This window comes from Misgurnus anguillicaudatus, chromosome 20, assembly GCF_027580225.2.
Source record: "Misgurnus anguillicaudatus chromosome 20, ASM2758022v2, whole genome shotgun sequence".
NCBI lineage: Eukaryota > Metazoa > Chordata > Actinopteri > Cypriniformes > Cobitidae > Misgurnus > Misgurnus anguillicaudatus.
In genome coordinates, this window is record NC_073356.2 from 33,447,674 (window position 1) to 33,469,255 (window position 21,582).

The window sequence follows — 21,582 nt, forward strand, 5'->3', positions numbered from 1 at the left end:
TGGGTTTTCAGATATAAACTGTGCAGAATTATTTGTGACAAAGTGATATGTGGAAAGAGAGGGAAACACAATGCAAAATTTTATTTCCAAGCCTACTTTTATTAAAATCGGATTTTGACCTTCCCAAAATGGTGGACGTAAATATTGCGGTTTCTATTGTGGAAATAGAAATTACATGAACATTGGGATACTATTTATCAGTGATTATGATAATGGATGGCCTTAGTAAGCAAAGCTTTGGTGTAGCAAGGCAGGTTTAACAGCAAAGTGCAAACACGCATACATACTTGTGTGTTTACATTGGCAAGTCGACCAGAATGCTTAAGTTACACCATTTTAATGAAACTGTATACAAAATGAAACTAGATGTTGCAATTTTAACAAATATAATGCACATTAGCTATTATATTCACTGGCCTAGTTTCGATTTAGTATTAATAACAGATGATCCTTAATTTATTAATCATTAATTTATGGTATTTCTTGCATGAACTTAATCAACTTTCTGCACTTCCAAAAGTTAGAATAGCTGCATGTTCACTTTAGAAAATGTAACTTTAGCCTTTTAAGACTACCAGCTATTTTGGGCTTAACCAAATTGTTTTCTAAGAACATGAATCAGCATATTTGTCCATGTTTGTGTACAACAGGTTCTAGTTACACAGAATTAGGTATTATCGGTGAAAATATAAAAAAAATGTCATGTCCACATTTGTGGACATTCAGGTCTTAGGAGGTTAGAGTAGATTATTTAATTTCCATAGTACATACATATTTTATTGATATGGTCTTATTGTGGAATGTAAACTCAAATAAACCTTTGTTTTAGCTCCACATCATTCTTACTAGCAACGTTGATATTTTTAATTGAATATCGAAGAAGGAAAGCCACACCCTTTGTATTTACAGAAGAAACTCTCCATTTTGTTTACTTTCCTGCTTTTTATATTTGCTTTAGCTTCTGTGATGCTCTAGCTTGCTTTTGAAACTTTCCATTCCAAAAGTACAAAAATATTGTTGGCCTTTTTAAACTGCTTGACGTTCCTTACTTGTGACTCGCTTTCAATAAAAATGTCTGCAAAACAAGTAAATGTAAGAGATTGTTTTAGCTTCAGTGCAGTTTTTTTTTTTAGCTAACATGCCTCAAACGCTATCAACTACATTTATCTTGTATTGAACCTAGCATATATTCATATGAAACTTGCTGTATTTGCATTGAGAGCAGAAGATTCACACTAAACAAGAGAACTACTGAACTATATTAATATGTACAGGGACGTGTACAGGGTGGTTGCTTAGGTTGCCCGAGCAACTGCCCATATGCCCTTCTCGACTCAAGTTGCCCTTCCAAGGTGGAAAAAAATAAATTTTACTTTTACTTCATTATACTGTGCGGCGTTCCTTCATTACTGTATTTTTAGTAATTACATAATGTGTATTTTATTTTTAAATTGCCATTTCGTTTTTCTGGGGCATTCGCGAATGAATGACTCGTTTGAGTCGTTTCCTTACAAAGTATTTCAGTTATTAAAGTAACAGTATGTAGGATTGTGGCCAAAACTGGTATTACAATCACAAAAATTGTGGCCAAAACTGGTACTGCAATCACACAACTGGTGACCAATACACAAAATGACAACATAAACATCAGTTGAGGGCTGCAACTCCACTTTATAAATGACAATATCCTGGCCAGACCACTGTTGTGAGTGATATAAGGATTTGAAATGAAAATGATTTCTTAATGTCTAGTGACATATCAGGGCCATTTTATGATTCATTTATATACATTTCTTACATACTGTTCCTTTAAATTTGGAGAAACCAGTGACTTGATAGGATATTGATAGATATATTGATGTAGGGATTTTCATGTCAAAGTCATGTTTTTCTGTGTTATTATTAGTAGTAGTTAAGGTGAATGAGTGCTGTATTTCAGAGTTTTACTTCTTTGTGTATATATATTTTAATAAAGACCCTGTTATTCTCAGTCCTTCATGTAGGCCGTGAGTTTTTTTTGGGGGGGGGTGCCCTTTTTTTGGTCAGAGCAACTGCCCCTCAAAATTCCTGTGCACGTCCCTGGATATGTACAACAAGAAAAAGCAGGTATAGCAGCCTAAAACAGGTTTTGGATGTGATAATGATCAGTTTTGTCTTTTAGTAGGCACATTGTAGGTGTATAAGGAATGCTGAGGGCTTGCTCAGGGGTTTTGGGCATTTTTTTAAAAAGTTTATTTGAATAGGGACAAGTATGTTACATAAGCTCATGTTACATACTACAAGATTTTAGCAGAGGCTAATTCTCAATATCAGTCCATGGTGGGCCTTTACAATAATTAAACAATACAATACAGTATTACACAAACAAAGCCGACATTCAGTGCTCACATTTTTTACCTCTAATTAAAGAGTCTTTGAGTTTTTTGATTCAATTTGATTCTCCTTTCACCTCAGTGAATAAACAACTCCAGGCTTTTGTGCCTTGTACAGAGAAAGCTGATTTTCCAAATACAGGGGTTACATTTTGGGATCTGACAATTACCGTTCTGAGCGCCTCTACTCCTTGAACCCACAGCCCTGAGGGCAATTATGCACTCGCTCAAGACTTGTGGGGCTTGCTGATTTAAACATTTATGCATTTTAAACTTTGTACTAGAAACAATATTGCTAACGGCTATAGTTAACAAGAATTACCTTAATCAACTTTAACTGTTAACTTCCAATGAAACATACCACATTCCATTTAAAGTTTTCTTTGTCACACCTGCAGCCTTGGGCAATAGGGCTTTGGTTTCACTCTCCTCCTCCTCAGGCAATCTCTACATTCCCTCCCCCATCCATCCACATAAAAGGAACGAGGGTCGTGTTGACTTCACTCACCGCTCATTCACTCATTCTCCAGCCAGAGCAAAGAACAACAGCAAGATGACTTCTTACTCCAGCCGCACCTTCTCTCGCTCATCTTTGTCCAGTAGTGGAGGTGTCCGTATCTCGACCATGGGTAGCGGAAGCGTGTATGGTGGTGCCGGAGGATCCGGAGTTCGCATCTCCAGTGCTTCTGCTTCACGTTCCTTTGCTGCTGGTGGTGGATCAGCTGGAGGCTTTAACCTGTCTGATGCCATAGATGTGTCTACAAATGAGAAGGCCACCATGCAAAACCTTAATGACCGTCTGGCCAGCTATCTGGAGAAGGTGCGATCTCTCGAGAAAGCTAATGCTGATCTTGAGCTGAAGATCCGCCAGTTCCTGGACAAGAAGACTACACCTGGTGCTCGTGACTACAGTGCTTACTTTGCTACTATCAGTGATCTCCAGGCCAAGGTATGTGGTATTTTAACAGTAGATACAGGGTTTATTTAGTCAAGCCAATCATTAAATTAACTTGAGATGAAAATGAGCCAATTCTCAACATCCTATCATTCTTCTTACTAAATGTCTATGTTGAAGTTATTGAACAATATAGTATTTCCTAAGTACAATGTTTATTTATGTTTTTTGTGCTCCTGAAGATTCAACATGCCACTGGTGTAAATGGAGGAATCTACCTCAGCATTGACAATGCCAAGCTGGCTGCAGATGACTTTAGAGTCAAGTAAGTCCACATATAAACTAGCCCAAAACTGGCAAAGTACATCCACTTCAAAAACGTCTCTAAAACGTCCTAAGCATTTATACTGATTTAATTTCTTGGCAGATATGAGAATGAGCTGAGCATGAGACAGTCAGTCGAGGCAGACATTGCTGGGTTGAGGAGAGTGCTGGATGAGCTGACAATGGAGAGATCTACTCTTGAGATGCAGGTTGAGAGTCTAAAAGAAGAGCTGATCTACCTCAAGAGGAACCATGAGGAGGTAACGGGTGTGGCAAGAATGTTTAAACAGTGTCACATGTTTTGATGCAAGTCAGACTAACAGATTTTTGCATCCTTAGGAACTCTTGGCAGCACGCAGCCAGATGGGTGGACAGGTCAACGTAGAGGTTGATGCAGCACCACAGGAAGACCTCACGAAAGTCATGGCTGAAATCCGGGAGCATTACGAGGCCGTCGCAGCTAAGAACCGTAAAGATCTTGAGGCTTGGTTCCAGGTCAAGGTAAAATGAATATGCATTTACTTTGTTTTTAATGAAAAGAATCAGTGTTGTGAACAACAACAAATTAGGATTTATCTAACTGCTTTGGTTGTCTTTTATAGACTGAAGAACTTAACAAAGAAGTCGCTGTGAGCACAGAAACCCTTCAAACGTCCAGATCGGAAATCACAGAAGTTAAGCGAACACTCCAGAGTCTTGAAATCGAACTACAATCACAACTCAGTATGGTAAGCAAGCACATAAAGAGATGAATCTTGTGAAGTGTTGTCTTGTCATCATGACACAGTTTATTAAAAGAGAAACTTTCTCCCAATAGAAAGCATCATTGGAAAACACTCTGGGAGAAACACAGAACCGCTACTCTGCCATGTTAACCGGCTACCAGAGGCAGGTGACCAACCTGGAAGAGCAACTGGTTCATCTTCGTTCAGATCTGGAACGTCAACGTGAGGAGTACCAGATCCTGCTGGATTTGAAGACCAGACTAGAGATGGAGATTGCAGAATACAGAAGACTCCTGGATGGAGAGTCTGTCAGGTGAAGCATCTTTTCACAATGCATAATCTCTACAGAAAAGTATTTAGGTCAAAAGTATTGTACTTAGAGAGCGTGTAACCTAGTAAATGAAATGAGTGTGAGATTTCTGTCAAGCTTCTTAATATTCTTTTTTCTTTGCTTTAACAGTGTCTCTTCCACATCCACATCCTCATCTTCCTCAACTACACGTAAAGTGGTAACCATTGTGGAGGAGGTGGTGGATGGCAAAGTGGTGAGCTCATCTTCTCAGGCTGTGAGCGAGATCGTGAAAAGTTCCTAAAACACTCTTGAGCTAAAACTGTTGAGTGAAGTGAACCAATAAACCGGTCCAAATGTGAATCTTTGTCTCTTCTTTTCTGAGCATTACTGTTTTTGCACTTTACAAACCAAATACAAGGTTGTTTACATTAGCTAACATTAAAGGAATATTAAATTTTCATAATATGCAGTTTCAATGAAGCATTATCTGAATTTTTTTATGAAAGTGGAATATTTCACGTTTTTGGTAGTTATGATTGTCAATAATTCATTGGGTTACTGGTCATTATAGAGTGAAATGAATTTTAAAGATTTAGTAAAGATTTACTCTAAAGAAACTTTATTAAATCATGAACATGTGACAACAGCAAACAACTAATACCTATAAATATACAACTGAAAGGTTGAAAAGTATAACACTAACTATTAGAGGTATAGTAACATTAGCCAGAGGTCTCAATGCAAAGAAGAAAGGAAGTATTTATTTCAAAACTGCAAGACTGGTATAATTTTACAATCTCTTTATACAAACTGAATCTATTAATTTGAGAGACTGGGCTTTCAAAGTAAAGCCCTAATAAAAATATAATAGAAAATAAATTGCCAAACATACTTTGGAGAATCAAAATTAATCTTCAGAGAGAAACTTTTAAATCATACTTTTGAGTCATCAGGTCCCATTCATTAATCGTGCATACATTATTTGTTTTAACATGCACTTTTAAACATTCCCTCCTGATTCACAACATGCATATGCACATGAATTTAATTTAACCTCATTCTAATGTTGATGAATTGAGTCTGCATGCCCAAGGTTAGTAATTTACATAAAACACTCCCAAGCCAACTGCATATAAGGGTGTTTATTAGCAGGGCCGGTTCTAGATATTTGGAGGCCCTAGGCAAATTTGTGTTGGAGGGCCCTCACACCACTCTAATTTTCAGAATAATCTGAGAAAGTGTTTTTTATACGCTGTACGAAATAATTTAAGCACGACAGTGATTAAACATGTTTTCCCCATTACTTTTCTGTTTTATCAAGCTAAAAATTTGATTAAATTTATGTTAAAATTTAAAAAAATTATGCAAAATCACATGTGTTAAACATTTGAAGGCCTTTGAAATTTGTTGTTGTTGTGGATGCAGTAATTTATTTAAAACACCACCTTTTTGGGATAACACAGGATAAGAGTTTGCTTTCTCCAAAGAGTAAAATTAAAAAGTCAACGCTACATTACAAAAACCCAACTGTAAACAACTGAACACTTCCTAAAAAACGTTTTTATTTTTTTGAAGAGAAATTCCCCTCTTACTGAACCAATATGCAGTATAAAGTTATCTATTAGACTATGAATATATTCATGTATTTCAATACCTTTTTATTCCTTAAATATCCATTCAAATCAGCTGCCACTGGAAGTTAAACAGACAAAAAGTGTAGATGACTTACAAGATATACAGACAGTTTACTTTAGGTAATGCCAGTTTTGTAGACTGTTCGACTTTAAATACAAACTTTTTTAACTTGACTATTTTGATAGTCAGCTCCCTGTGCAATGCTATCGTGCAGATGCATTCAAAGTGTCTAAACAGAGTCAGCAGCGCTCAAGTTTGATCTGTCCTGGAATGACGTTGATACACAAAACAAAATGTATTTTTTAAAACAAATTATTTAAAAATACCTGCACCATGTGCTGCACTGTCTTTTTACATGCCACTTTTACTTAGCAGGAAACAAAGGACATGATAGGCTCTTTCAGCGTCACTTAAAGTCGGTCAGCTGCAGAAATTTGAATGCTTAACTTCATGCGGCGCTGCAAGAACCGACAGGTGGGTGATGTCAAAGCACTGCGAGAGCGATTTGAGAAATCATACAGAGGAGTCTGCTTATCAATCGTTCTCGCTTTAATTTGATGTCATCCGCCTGTGGTTTTTACAAGCGAAACGCAAAAAATTTGCACAAATGGATAGCTGTAATTGAGGCATTTGGCGATTATCTAATTGTTTCACCTGTAATCCCCATTCGGTTTTCCGATTAATTGTGCAAGTGCATACCCAAGGTTAGTAATTCACTAAAAAATAAAAAATAAACCAAGCCATCTGCATATAAGGGTGCATACCTAACCCCAAGGTTAGTAATTCACATAAAACACCCACATGCCGCCGGAGTTGCATGTAAATGGCACGAAGTGTGAAAATCGTGCAATACACATGCCAAATTCCACTTTGGCGTGCATATGAGATGCCAGTCCTTCCTATTATTTATTGGTTTCTAATTTTTTTTTGCTTTTTTACCATTTTCGCTTTGGTTTAGGATTAGAACAACTTTTTGTTATATAAAAATGACATCCTAACCCAAACCCCAATTCTAACCCCAACTCCAAGTGACCATGGCTTAAATATAGACAAAAACATGAAGAAACCTGTATATTAAATAACCTCCTTAAGCAAATCTCAAATCTGACCCTAGACCCAGGCGAGAATGGTTTAAAAAGCGGAGAGAATGAGAAACCAATGGATAAAACGACAAAAAAGATGCGCCGCTTAAGTGAATGGGAAGGACTGGCGCATCACATGCACGCCAAAGTGGAATTTGGCGCATGTATTGCATGATTTTCACACTTTGTGCTATATATATTATGCATCTACATGAGACTGGGTAGGGTTTTTCACAACGTAAAACTTATAGAGATGTGTCACAGCACATGAGCAAAAAACCTCACAAATATTCATCATCATCGTAATTCTTTTATTCTTTTTTGCTTCGGGAGGTTTTGCTATCAGACAAAAGTGTGTCTAACAACTACAAAAGAAGGATGGGATGCAGTAACAAAGAGCATTGATATAGTTTAACCATAACTGAATCTATTTGTTATGTGTGTACACATAAGAGGGCAGTTTCTCAGACAGTGATTAGTTTAAGCCAGAACTAGGCCTTAGTTATAATAGGACATTAAAGTTGTTTTTTACAAACATACCTTACAAAAAACATTACTGGTGTGCATGATGAGATAAATCAATGGCAATTAAATATTTTAAGAAGTCAGTGCACACTATTTTAAGTTTGGACAGTTCAAATAAGTATGTTAGTCATGGACTAGGCTTAAACCCTGTTTATAGATCATTAGTAAGTAACATTATGCCTCAAATGCAATCAACTACATTTATCTTGTATTGAACCTAGCACATATTCATATGAAACTTGCTGTATTTGCATTGAAAGCAGAAGATTCACACTAAACAAGAACTATATTGACATGTACAACAAGAAAAAGCAGGTATAGCAGCCTAAAACAGGTTTTGGATGTGATAATGATCAGGTTTGTTGTGATGGGTTGAAATGGTTCCATTTCAGAAGGTGCATTGAATGTATAAGGAAAGCTCAGGACTTGCTCATGTGAAGAATGTTTTGGCAAATTTTATACGTTTAACATTGTACTATGATAAACATGATTGCTATCAGCCCTGTTTGACGTAAATTACCATTAAGCAACTTAACTGTTAACTTTCAATGAAACATACCACAAACATACCACTTAAAGTTTTCTTTGTCACACCTGCAGCCTTGGGCAATAGGGCTTCGGTTTCACTCTCCTCCTCCTCAGGCAATCTCTACATTCCTTCCCCCGTCCATCCACATAAAAGGAACGAGGGTCGTGTTGACTTCTCTCACTGCACATTCACTCATTCTCCAGCCAGAGCAAAGAACAGCAGCAAGATGTCTTCTTACTCCAGCCGCACCTTGGGTCGCTCCTCTTTGTCCAGTCGTGGAGGTGTCCGTATCTCGACCACGGGAAGCGGAAGCGTGTATGGTGGTGCCGGAGGATCTGGAGTTCGTATCTCCAGTGCTTCTGCTTCACGTTCCTTTACTGCTGGTGGTGGATCAGCTGGTGGCTTTAACCTGTCTGATGCCATGGATGTGTCTGCAAACGACAAAGCCACCATGCAAAACCTCAATGACCGCCTGGCCACCTACCTGGAGACGGTGCGATCTCTCGAGAAGGCTAATGCTGATCTTGAGCTGAAAATCCGCCAGTTCCTGGACAGCAAGACTACACCCGGTGCTCGTGACTACAGTGCTTACTATGCTACTATCAGTGATCTCCAGGCCAAGGTATGTGGTATTTTAACAGTAGATACAGAGTTTATTTAGTCAAGTCAATCATTAAATTAACTTGAAACAAAAATTTCCCAATTCTCATCATCCTGTCATTCTTCATCTTCTATGTTGTATGAATTTAAAAATATAGTATTTCTTAATTACTCCAGGCTTTTAATGTTTATTTATGTGTTTTGTGCTTCTGAAGATTTTGCATGCCACTGGTGTAAATGGAGGAATCTACCTCAGCATTGACAATGCCAAGCTGGCTGCAGATGACTTCCGAGTCAAGTAAGTCCACATATAAACTAGCCAAAAACTGGGCACAGCACATCCACTTCAAAAATCAGTAAAACGTGCATTTATACTGATTTAATTTCTTTGCAGGTATGAGAACGAGCTGAACATGAGACAGTCAGTCGAGGCAGACATTGCTGGGTTGAGGAGAGTGCTGGATGAGCTGACAATGGAGAGATCTAATCTTGAGATGAACGTTGAGAGTCTAAAAGAAGAGCTGATCTACCTCAAGAAGAACCATGAAGAGGTAACGGGTGTGGCAAGAATGTTTAAACAGTGTCACGTGTTTTGATGCAAGTCAGGCTTACAGGTTTTTGCATCCTTAGGAACTCTTGGCAGCACGCAGCCAGATGGGTGGACAGGTCAACGTAGAGGTTGATGCAGCACCACAGGAAGACCTCACGAAAGTCATGGCTGAAATCCGGGAGCATTACGAGGCCGTCGCAGCTAAGAACCGTAAAGATCTTGAGGCTTGGTTCCAGGTCAAGGTAAAATGAATATGCATTTACTTTGTTTTTAATGAAAAGAATCAGCGTTGTGAACAACAACAAATTAGGATGTATCTAACTGCTTTGGTTGTCTTTTATAGACTGAAGAACTTAACAAAGAAGTCGCTGTGAGCACAGAAACCCTTCAAACGTCCAGATCGGAAATCACAGAAGTTAAGCGAACACTCCAGAGTCTTGAAATCGAACTACAATCACAACTCAGTATGGTAAGCAAGCACATAAAGAGATGAATCTTGTGAAGTGTTGTCTTGTCATCATGACACAGTTTATTAAAAGAGAAACTTTCTCCCAATAGAAAGCATCATTGGAAAACACTCTGGTAGAAACACAGAACCGCTACTCTTCCATGTTAACCGGCTACCAGAGGCAGGTGACCAACCTGGAAGGGCAGCTGGTTCAGCTTCGTGCAGATCTGGAACGTCAACGTCAGGAGTACCAGATGCTGCTGGATATGAAGACCAGACTAGAGATGGAGATTGCAGAATACAGAAGACTCCTGGATGGAGAGTCTGTCAGGTGAAGCATCTTTTCACAATGCATAATCTCTTCAGAAAAGTATTTAATTCAAATATACTGTTTTAAGAGCGAGTTTAACCTAGGAAATGAAATGAGTGTGAGATTTCTGTCAAGCTTCTTAATATTCTTTTTTCTTTGCTTTAACAGTGTCTCTTCCACATCCACATCCTCATCCTCCTCAACTACACGTAAAGTGGTAACCATTGTGGAGGAGGTGGTGGATGGCAAAGTGGTGAGCTCATCTTCTCAGGCTGTGAGCGAGACCGTGAAAAGTTCTTAAAACACTCTTGACCTAAAACTGTTGAGTGAAGTGAACCAATAAACCGGTCCAAATGTGAATCTTTGTCTTGTCTCTTCATTTCTGAGCATTACTGTATTTGCACTTTGAAAACCAAACATAAGGTTGTTTTCGTTTAGTTGTTTGTTTTTTAAAGAAAACAGAAAATAACAGGGTCACAGCTAACCTAAAGACCAAACACTTCTATGCTAATTTCAAGTGTTTTTGGCAGTTATGATTTTCAATAATTAATTGGGTTTCTGGTCATTATGATGTTATATATGTGTTTTAAAGATTTAGTAAAGGTTTACTTTAGAGAAACTTTATAAAATCATTAATTTAACATGTGAAAACAATGACAACAACAAAAAACAACTAATCCTTTCCTATAAAGGAAATTTTGAAAAGTATAACTATTAGAGGTAACATTAGCCAGGGGTCTCAATGCAAACAAGGGAGGTATATTTCAAAACAGCAAGACTGATTTGACAGTATAATCTTTTTACAAACTGAATATATTAATTGAAAAAACTGGGTTGGACCTTTAGACCTAGCCTTATATAAATGACTGACAGAAAGCTGATTCCAAGTAAAGCCCTAATAAATAGAATGGCAAAATTGTCATACTTTTGAGTCTTCGGGTCTCATGCACGTTTGCATACAGGGTATATGCAGGAATCATAGTGGTGAATTTACTACCTTGTACTACCTTTTTTACCACCCCCAAAATATTTTTACTACCAACATGACATCAAGCAGCAGCCCTTTTTTGGGGGGGTGTGAGAGGGGTATGCAAAGCACCACTTACTACTTACTATAGGTATAAGTGTGACACTGTCACACCCATCATACATATTAGGTACACTAACGGTACATTCACACGGGGCGAAAGGGTTAACGCTTGATGGAAGGCTTGTCTGAAGCGTGGGCAACAGCCAATCATAGTGGCCGCATCACATGCTCCGGTCTTCCATAAACGTAATTGGATGGCTCTGCCTAGGTTATTTGCATAAGGCAATCTAAATGGCTGACGCACGCATTGCCGCTTGAAAGTTGAGAAATGTTCAACTTCTGCCACGAGCAATGGCACGCAGCACGCAGCAGTGAATTAAGCCGAACAGTAAAATATAAATGTGCGCACTCAATTGGATAATTTTGGATAAATAACATATTAATTGAGGGCTATTTAGTTTGTTTAATAAAATAACAAATTGTTATTTGGCGCTATAAAGAAAATCAAATAAAATATACACACACACACACACACACACACACACACACACACACACACACACACACATATATATCAAGAGTTTCGTTGCAAAACGAGATAACCACCGTTTTTTGAATTGTTGAGAAATCTCGTTTTTTGGTTGTGCATTCCAATTAATTTCAATTCAACTGCAGTTGGTTTGTTTTGATTTAAACCTTCATAACTTAAAAAATACAGCTAAGTAGCACCATAAAACAAAATAATAAGATGATAACATAATAATAAATGTTTTGACAAAAATGTAAAAAAATGGATTTATCTCGTTTTGCAACGAAACTCTTCATATATATATATATATATATATTAATTCTTGTTTATGTCATTACATAAACAAGAATTAATAGATGCTTATATACAATATATTGTTAATTTTTTGTTCATAATGCATTTACTAATGTGAACAAATACAACATTTTTGTAAAGTGTTACAGAATATTTCATATTCAGTACACATAAACAAATAATTCAGAGTTTGTTCTGTTCACATTTTTCACTATTTTCTAATGTTGATGAATTTAGTCTGCATGCCCGAGGTTGGTAATTCACATTAAACACTCCCACGCCAGCTGCATATAAGGGCTTTCTGTAATACAGCACTTGTCCAGAGAAACTTGTAGAGGTGGTTTCATAGACAGAGTTTAGATTAAGAAAAGACTAGGCCTTATTTATATTAGGACATTAAAGTTGTTTTTACAAACATACACAATAAAAAGTTTTTTAACCGAAATTTTTCACGTAAACATATAAGTTGAAAAGAACTTTTTTAGGTGTTAGCAATTTGAGTATATTTTTAAGTTGATCCAACTTCTCACTTTTTACAGTGTACCTTACACAAACACATTGCTGGTGTGCATCTTGTGACAAAAAAGTGCCACTGATATGTTTAAAAATAGATCAGTGCAACCTGTTTTAAGTTAAACAGCTCAAACATGCATTTAAGTCTGCACTGTAAAGAAATGAAGCATGAAGTTAAAACAACTTGGTTTTGCAAGTCAATTCAATTTACTATTTTAAGTGTTAACAAAACCAGGTTGAAATTGTTTAACTTAACTTGTTTAGTTAAAGTAACATAAAAATATATGTTGATTTGATATAATTTTTTACAGTATGTGGGACTAGTTTAAGGTGCCATAGAATAAAAAACTGTATTTACATGCATAGATGAATAATAAGAGCTGGTACTCTTGGTACATGGTAATGACATTGTGAGCCTCAAACGCAATTGTTTCCTCATTTTTTTGTAAACCTTGCGCATGCAAAAGACTGCTGGAAAACAGGACAATCTCAACATTATACGAATGTGATGTCACAGTCAAGATCTAAACCCCAACATTAAATTACACATTAAATTAATTACGAAGTTGTTAAAATCCTAAAAACAAAGTTGTGACTGCTGATTTAGCGCAACATGCTAATAATGCTATATGCTAATGTTTAGGCTGAAGTTATACTATTGACTTTCAACATTATTATTCATGACCCTTCCAAATAGGCCAAAAAATTTAAATCCTAGAGTTGTAATTGTAAATAGACATTTCTGGACAATATTTGCACTTAATAAAGTTACATACCTTTTATGTAAACATGAAAGAACGATTTAACATATTATTTCAATGCATTCTTTGGCACCTTTAAGCCCTGTCTGAGAAACTGCCCTGTAGAGACGTATGTCACAGAGGCAAATGAGCAACAAAGAACTTCACTGCTATTCATTATCATAGTAATCCTTTTCTTCTCTTTTGCTTAAGGAGTTTTTTGCTGTCAGAGGGGGAAGCCAAAAATCGTGTGTTCAAAAGTGTGTCTACAGGCGTAACAGGTAAAAAATGATGGAATGCGGTAACACAGAGCATTGATGTAGTTTAACCAGAACAGAATCTAAAGATAATAATTGTTATATGTGTAGATGATACAAAAATATTACATTTCAAGATATTATTATAAAAGTACATGATTAAAGTGTACATGATTATTGTGTATGGGTGGTTTTACTTTGTACATTAAGAATATATTTTTAGCATTAACTTTTTGGTAAATCGTGATTTGTTTGTGAAAACGTATGCATGTATGTACTCATGGGCCAAAACCAGTCACAAGTTAAAGGGATAATCACAAAAAAAAATTCTGTAATCATTTACTCACACTTATGTTGTACAAACCTGTATACATTTCTTTGTTCTGATGAACATTAAGATATTTTGAGCAATGTTTGTAACCAAACTGATCAGAAGACCCATTGACTTCCATAGTAGGAAAAAAGAATACTATGGAAATTAATACGGTTTTTAATCAGTTTAGTTACAAACATTAATTCCTCAAAATATCTTCCTTCGTGTTGATGATGACAGATTTTTTTTTTTTTTTGGGGGGGGGTGAACCATCCCTTTCAGCAAACTCTCTGACAACAGATAAATTGTTATGGGAAGGCGACTGGGACTGAGTATTTTCTAAAAAAAAATAATTGTGGGTTGCTTGAGAAGGGTCGAACTACAAAACAGCAACAGGGTTTCAACGGAGGATCTACTCTGCCACAAGCCACACACAATTTTATGGGAGGTTTTTGATTATGGAAGCAATGTGTCACAACACACATTGCATTGCACACTGTTCCACATGTGCATGTACATTAAGGGGGTGTGCACACCAAAGCTTTTACGCCCTCAGGCCGCGCATGTTTTCAATTAATTCCAATAGAAGCTTTTCTCAAAAAAGCCAACAGTTAGTGGTTTTCTTCCGTGCTGAAAAACGGTGCTCAGCGGTTTTTCCACGCCCAACGCTGAGTGCCGAGAGTTGAAAAATATTCAACTTTGGGTGAAAAGCTCCACTTGTCAATATCAGTTCTCACACGGTCGTCCAATCAGAGTGGAGGAGGGGCGGGACAAATATCACAACAACCAACCGGCTCACAGCTGAAGTACCAAAGCGCTCAGCTAAAAAACAGCTGGCATGCGGCGTCCTCCAGGCGTTTTCAGCCGCGTTTAAAAGTTTGGTGTGCACAACCCCTAATTGTATATGCTTCATCAAACAAGCATGAAAACATTGTTTAAGTTCTTTCCAATTAAAATCTGTAAAATTTACTTGGATTTACATGTTTATTTAAATCCAGCGTGCTAAAAGAGAGACATTTTCTGAGTTTATTACCGGTAGTTTAGTTAATTAATTTGTTTTTCTAAATATATGTCTTACAAGATCTACAAAATATTGAAAATGTTACAAATAATAAAAATATTTATAAATATTGTTGTTTGATTTTTTTTAACTGTCCAAAATAGCTATTTCACATAACCAATGTTTACTTATCAGTGTTTTCCACATACTCAGTTTATTTGTGGTGGCAAATCCACCAGGGAAATGTGTGAGTTTCTTGTGTTTTGTACTCTTATTTTAAAGTCTCTGTTGTTCCCTGATTTTTGTGTGCCTTGTCCCGTCCTGTTCCTGTGTTGCTCCGCCTTTCTGTTTTTTCCATGATTATTACTTGTTTCTGTTATGTCATTGGTTCTTGTCTCGTTTAAATACCCTGTCATTGGTAAGTCTGTTTGTTGAATGTAATGGCTTATGTTCAGCAGTGCCGGCCGGTGACTTCTTTTTCGAGGGCGCACGATGCGAAGGTGGTCACAACATGTATGTAGCTCGTCATGTGTGTGGTTTGTCATTTCAAAATATGTTTCAGCGCGTCAAGTGAACCATGTGCATCACGTGCCCCGTCAAAACAAGTGCCTGCTGCAGAGGCGTGTAAAGGGTTTATAAAAGTGACTGTCTTGTGAGTTTTTTTATTTTGTGAATGTTAGCGTCTCTTATCATAAACGGTTTCGATGCGTGTGCAGGAGGCACTTATTTTGACAAGACTAGTGATGCACATGGTTTACATGAAGCAACAAACACATATTTTGAAAACACAAGCAACACACATGACACTCCGAACACATGTTTTGAATTCGCGCCCCCTTTGTTTAAATAAACTTAAAACAGGCATGCAGTGCAAAAATCTATTTTTAAATTGTGGTGGGCCAGCACAAATAAATCAATGTATGGAAAACACTGCATATTGTCCACAACACAAAATAATTAATGATTTTACAAAATAACACGGTTCTATAGTTTCTTAATATAATGCTATAGTATAGAAAACCTAAACTGGATGACGTTTTGTGATAGTTCATGAGCCTTTGTTTGTTTTGAGCCATTAAACTGCCCAGAGATCTTCATAAAAATCCCTATCCCTGCTATTCAAACACCTTACAAATCAGGGAAAATAAGGGGGAGGAGGGTCATCACCGCCATAAATCTTCATTTGCAGGAATGCATTATATAGACCTGTTTTAGCCTCTGAGTCCATTAGACCCTGCACTTTCTTTGCTTTTCCAGTTTTTTTGCATATTTGACCACTTTTCAACAGTAAAGTTGAATTACATCTTTTCACACTATAGACAATTGGAGGACTCAAAAAAGCGCAAATATTCAGTGATGCTTATGAAGGCAACATTATACAGGTTGGAAGACTGCCCCCCACCCCAAAAAAAATGACCTCATAGGTTGTTTGTGCAAGCAGTTTATTATGACCTATAGTAGACCTATAGTCATAATAACCTTGTTTGCCTAATGCATCAGATCAAAACGCATAAATTCTTTACATTTGTTAAAGTAAAAATTGCTTCATAAACCATTTTAAAGGTATTCTGGAGTTCATAACCCCACCCCTACTCTAAACCTAACCACTCCTTAACCATATAAAATACAACATAGGAGTAATGGTACAGTGGAAATGTACACAGTCAGATCTCATTTAAACATAAACGTGGTATGAGGCTATTATTCATTTGTTTATTTATTTATGCCATTTTAGCATCTATGGGTACATTTGTGGTGAGAACCGGTTTATCGATACACAATTTCACTTTGAAATCTCCAAATCGGGAAAACATGCAAACTCAACACAGAAAGACCTCTTGACCAAGCCTAGGCTTGTACCGGGGACCTTTTGGCTGTGAGGCAACAGAGTAGACGCTTCTATGGGTCATATTTGGAAAAATTGATAAATTACCTAAACGTTGGAGTGAGGGGCGATTCACATTTCGCGTCTAAAACCATGTGCAAATGCGATTGTGCCGCTTTCATCCGTCTGTCCTATGCACTTTCCGATGCGGCATTCTAAAAAGTTAAAGTATTTTCAACTGGCTGCAACGTTGACACGCCTGGAAAAAAGTGTGTTGCACCGTGTTGCTCTTTATTTGAGCGTGCTTGCAACACATCAACATTCAGAATATTGTATTTGAGCGCGCAAACGATGTAAAATGTGAACTGCCTCTTATGTCAAGAGCCAGAATTATGTAAACGTTTAAACAGGATGATTGTTGTGTCAACTGTTATTTAGTTTAACAAGCTTTTTACTGCATTGCAGAATCTACTAAATTGTATACCTTTCCAGGAAGACAAATTTAATAGTAAGTTTACAACAATCATCGCGTTCAAAAGTTAAATTTTTTATTTTCCAATTTCACTACCATGGAGTCAGTCTGGAATTACACGAAGTGACAATAAAAACTGACGGGTTGCAAATACAACTTTCACTTTGAAGTTTTTTATTAACTAATTTACTTACAAAATAAAAAAACACATTACAGACATGGAATATCTCCCTAAGGTCGTATATTTGCAAAATGAGCTACATTGAATATTAGACAAATAAAAGCAGGTTTAGCTCACCTCAAACAGGTTTTATGGCCATACACTTTTTGAATGGTTATAATGGTTTGCGTGTGAGGAATGTTATGGGCTTGTTTCATGCAGTTGTGTTGGGCAAGTTTAGGCAATGTTTGATTGACTATGAGCCACAAAAAAATGCATGCATTACTTATATATGATGCCTTAATAAAACTAACATGATAAAGTAAAGAATGTAGCAATTGGCGATAATTTGCTGAAAGATTCAGACAAACGTATTTAATTTTAAAATGTAATTATACGTGTATTTAAGCAATGATATAAGTGCCTACCAAACAAATTAAGCTATATTTTGCAGCAACTCTTTAATAAATTAATTTTGTTAACTTACAAAACACGACCGACACAGTGCAAGAAAGGGATGTGTAGGTACGGGTAAATGTTTTTATAAGAAATTCTTTAAAAAAAAATTCTAAATAAAACATATCCCTCAAATCTGTCTTCAGCCACACCTGCAGTATTGGGCAATAGGGCAAAAGTTTCTCACTCCACCTACTCACGAAATCTCTGCAATCCCTCCCCCATTCGACCACATAAAAGGAACGAGGGTCGTGTTCACTTCACTCATCCGCTCATTCACTCATTCTCCAGCCAAAGCAGAGAACAGCAGAAAGATGTCTTCTTACTCCAGCCGCACCTTCTCTCGCTCCTCTTTGTCCAGTGGTGGAGGTGGCCGAATGTCGACCATGGGTAGCGGAAGCGTGTATGGTGGTGCTGGAGGATCTGGAGTTCGTATCTCCAGTGCTTCTGCTTCACGTTCCTTTGCTGCAGGTGGTGGATCAGCTGGTGGCTTTAACCTGTCTGATGCCCTTGATGTGTCTACAAATGAGAAAGCCACCATGCAAAACCTCAATGACCGTCTAGCCACCTACTTGGAGAGGGTACGATCTCTCGAGAAGGCTAACGCTGAGTTTGAGCTGAAGATCCGCCAGTTCCTGGAGAGCAAGACTACACCCGGGGCTCGTGACTACAGTGCCTACTATGCTACTATCAGTGATCTCCAGGCCAAGGTATATAGTAGCATAAAACTACTGATAAACGAGTACTATAAAAGTACAGAGCATATTTTACCAAGTTAATCATTAAACTACCATCAGTCTCCTTATGAACTGCCTAGATTGTAAAAATGCTGTATTTCTCAAATTGTCAAGATTTTAATTAGACTTTAACTGTTTGTTTTTTGCTTCTGAAGATTTTGCAAGCCACTAGTGTAAATGGAGGAATCTACCTCAGCATTGACAATGCCAAGCTGGCTGCAGATGACTTCAGAGTCAAGTAAGTCCACGTATAAACTAGCCAGAGACTGGCGTAGCACATCCACTTTGCATTTAAACTAATTTAATTTCTCTGCAGATATGAGAATGAGCTGAGCATGAGACAGTCGGTTGAGGCAGACATTGCTGGCTTGAGGAGAGTGCTGGATGAGTTGACAATGTCCAGGTCTGATCTGGAGATGCAGATTGAGGGTTTAAAAGAAGAGCTGATCTTCCTCAAGAAGAACCACGAAGAGGTATCTGGTGTGAAAAAAATCTCATTCTTATACTTAACATCATTTTGAAAGCAAGTCAGGGTCACTGGTTTGATTTTGCATCCTTAGGAACTTTTGGCAGCACGTGCTCAGATGAGCGGACAGGTTCACGTAGAGGTTGACGCAGCACCACAAGAAGATCTAACAAAGGTTATGGCTGAAATCCGTGAACATTACGAGGCTGTTGCAGCTAAGAACCGCAGAGATCTTGAGGCTTGGTTCCAGACCAAGGTAAAATGTTATTTTTAAAAAATAAAAATGGGTCCGTGTTGTAAAAAACACTGGGATTTATCTAACTGCTTTGGATTGTCTCTCATAGACTGAAGCCCTTAACAAGGAAGTCGCTGTGAGCACAGAAACCCTTCAAACGTCCAGATCGGAAATCACAGAAGTTAAGCGCACACTCCAGAGTCTTGAAATCGAACTACAATCACAACTCAGTATGGTAAGCAGGCAGATTAAGAGATGAATATTGTGAAATGCATTATCACGCAGTGTATAAAATATTGATTTTCTCCCAATAGAAAGCCTCATTAGAAGCCACTCTGGCAGACACACAGAACCGCTACTCTTCCATGTTGACCGGCTACCAGATGCAGGTGACCAGCCTGGAAGAGCAGCTGATTAAGCTTCGTTCAGATCTGGAACGTCAAAGTCATGAATACCAGGTCCTGCTGGATATCAAGACCAGACTGGAGATTGAGATTGCAGAATACAGAAGACTACTGGATGGAGAGTCTGTCAGGTAAAGAGTCTTTTCACAAAGTGATATTTAAAAGTTATATTTCTGTCAAGCATCTTAATAATTTTTTTTCTTTGCTTTAACAGTACCTCTTCTACAACCACATCCTCCTCAACTACACGTAAAGTGGTAACCATTGTGGAGGAGGTGGTGGATGGCAAAGTGGTGAGCTCATCTTCTCAGGCTGTGAGCGAGACCGTGAAAAGTTAAAACCCTCTTGAGCTAAACATTCAACTGAGTGATCTCACAGAGTGAACCACCAATAAACTTGTCCAAATGTGAACCTATGTCTTGTCTTGTCTTGTTATTGTTGTCCTATATAGTACATGTTGCGTCATCAACCAAACATTTTTTGCCTTACACTTAAAGTTAGTTGGGTTAAAAAGTAGCAATAAAAACTAAATAAAAAAAACATAATAATAAAAATCAAGCAATTAACAAATTTAACCTTAAAGGCATGGTATACACTAATGGAAAGTTGTATTTTAATATGAAAACTACAGTTAAATAGTGCAATTACAAATAATATATAATAATGTTCTTTAGATCTTACTCTACTGAAATTTACTTTTTTTTTACTTTTCTGGATATTCTAAAATTAAAGATATAGGTCAGACTTACAATGGTGATTGGTATTTTGCAACTTTTGGCATCTGTGTAGGTATCAGCGTGTCATAAATATAAAACTCATCTCATATATTTATTGATCTCGTCTGGATATTTTGAAATTAAAGATACAGGTCGAACCTAAAGGAGTTATTTGTATTTCACAACTTTTATTATCCATTTTGAATTTAGGACGTCATAAAACTTAACTGTCACACCGGCAGTCATAAAACAATATGTTAAAGAGGTAATTGCCCACGGCAGCTTGGATGTAATATCAGTGTGTGGGTGTGACTCACACTATGCATCAGATAAATAAATAAGGCCAAAAATATGGCCTTAGAGGCCAAAGGCCGTAAAACATTCGTGCCTTAGGCCAGTGGTTGTCAGACTTTCGGGGCCTGCTCCCCAGTTTAAGAACCACTGCTTTAGGCTATGTGTCCACCAAAGCTTTTTAACGCAGTTGAAAACACAAGACGTGAATGCTTAGAGGGCTTTGAAAGTGCAAAGTTCAAAATTTTTCAACTCTCTGCGACCTGTAAAAAACTCAAAGCAGCCAGAGCTCAGGGCAGAGTAAAATACTCAGTGCCTCGTCAACTGTAGGGTCAATCTAGCCTTATATTCTGATTGGTATGTCAGAATGAGCTAGCTGGATACCAGACAATTAAATAAGCCATTTTCAGTTAAGAGTACGGTAAATTTATTTTTTATTTTTTAGATAATTATACAGAATTAATCAGAAATGTTATGTTTATGTGAATGTAAATTAAAAGTTTAAGTATATAATTTTCTCTTTTTTAATGGATCACCCAGTGACAACCAACCGCTTTATTTACTTTAAATTTACATACATTTTTATAGTATAGTACTTAATCTTCTAGCCCCCTTCTCCAAATCTTCCCCTGGAGGGCCGGAGCACTGCAGAGTTTAGCTCCAACCCTGATCAAACACACCTGAGCAAGCTAATCAAGGTCTTCATGATTACTAGAAAATCACAGGTATGTGCTCTGGACCTCCAGGGTAAGATTTGGGGAACCCTGTTCTATAGGATCAGTTATGTCTGGCTGTCTTTAAAGGATTTTTTTCTCCCAAGGACTTTTCTCCACAGGGTTTTTCTCCTAAAAGCTTTT

General features: G+C 37.4%; 2 protein-coding genes across 4 annotated transcripts; both read left to right on the forward strand.

Moving 5' to 3' along the window:
• The first annotated feature begins 2,859 nt into the window (after positions 1-2,859).
• LOC129455667 (keratin, type I cytoskeletal 50 kDa) lies at positions 2,860-4,968 on the forward strand. Its single transcript, XM_055220431.2, has 7 exons — positions 2,860-3,321; positions 3,510-3,592; positions 3,695-3,851; positions 3,931-4,092; positions 4,194-4,319; positions 4,409-4,629; positions 4,777-4,968. The coding sequence occupies exons 1-7, from the start codon at positions 2,926-2,928 to the stop codon at positions 4,907-4,909; spliced, it is 1,278 nt and encodes a 425-aa protein (XP_055076406.2). The 5' UTR covers positions 2,860-2,925; the 3' UTR covers positions 4,910-4,968.
• A 3,585-nt stretch (positions 4,969-8,553) lies between these two features.
• On the forward strand, positions 8,554-20,133 carry LOC129455669 (keratin, type I cytoskeletal 50 kDa). Of its 3 annotated transcripts, none has more exons than XM_055220432.2 (7): positions 8,554-9,001; positions 9,195-9,277; positions 9,374-9,530; positions 9,610-9,771; positions 9,873-9,998; positions 10,088-10,308; positions 10,456-10,647. In XM_055220432.2, the coding sequence occupies exons 1-7, from the start codon at positions 8,606-8,608 to the stop codon at positions 10,586-10,588; spliced, it is 1,278 nt and encodes a 425-aa protein (XP_055076407.2). In that variant the 5' UTR covers positions 8,554-8,605; the 3' UTR covers positions 10,589-10,647. The 3 variants fall into 3 exon arrangements, with proteins under 3 accessions (XP_055076407.2, XP_073714662.1, XP_055076404.2); XM_073858561.1 differs by lacking the exon at positions 10,456-10,647 and adding an exon at positions 19,933-20,133 and having other exon boundaries at positions 8,568-9,001; XM_055220429.2 differs by lacking the exons at positions 8,554-9,001; positions 9,195-9,277; positions 9,374-9,530; ... (2 more) ...; positions 10,088-10,308; positions 10,456-10,647 and adding exons at positions 18,130-18,586; positions 18,769-18,851; positions 18,930-19,086; ... (2 more) ...; positions 19,629-19,849; positions 19,933-20,133.
• The last annotated feature ends 1,449 nt before the right edge of the window (positions 20,134-21,582 follow it).

Excerpts from the sequence above, each read along its gene's own strand:
- LOC129455669 (XM_055220432.2), top strand. The coding sequence starts at position 8,606 with ATGTCTTCTTACTCCAGCCGCACCTTGGGTCGCTCCTCTTTGTCCAGT. Across the intron at positions 9,278-9,373 it reads GCAGATGACTTCCGAGTCAA|GTATGAGAACGAGCTGAACA; the intron begins GTAAGTCCACAT and ends ATTTCTTTGCAG. Across the intron at positions 10,309-10,455 it reads CTGGATGGAGAGTCTGTCAG|TGTCTCTTCCACATCCACAT; the intron begins GTGAAGCATCTT and ends TTGCTTTAACAG.
- LOC129455667 (XM_055220431.2), top strand. The coding sequence starts at position 2,926 with ATGACTTCTTACTCCAGCCGCACCTTCTCTCGCTCATCTTTGTCCAGT. Across the intron at positions 3,852-3,930 it reads TCAAGAGGAACCATGAGGAG|GAACTCTTGGCAGCACGCAG; the intron begins GTAACGGGTGTG and ends TTGCATCCTTAG. Across the intron at positions 4,320-4,408 it reads TACAATCACAACTCAGTATG|AAAGCATCATTGGAAAACAC; the intron begins GTAAGCAAGCAC and ends TTCTCCCAATAG.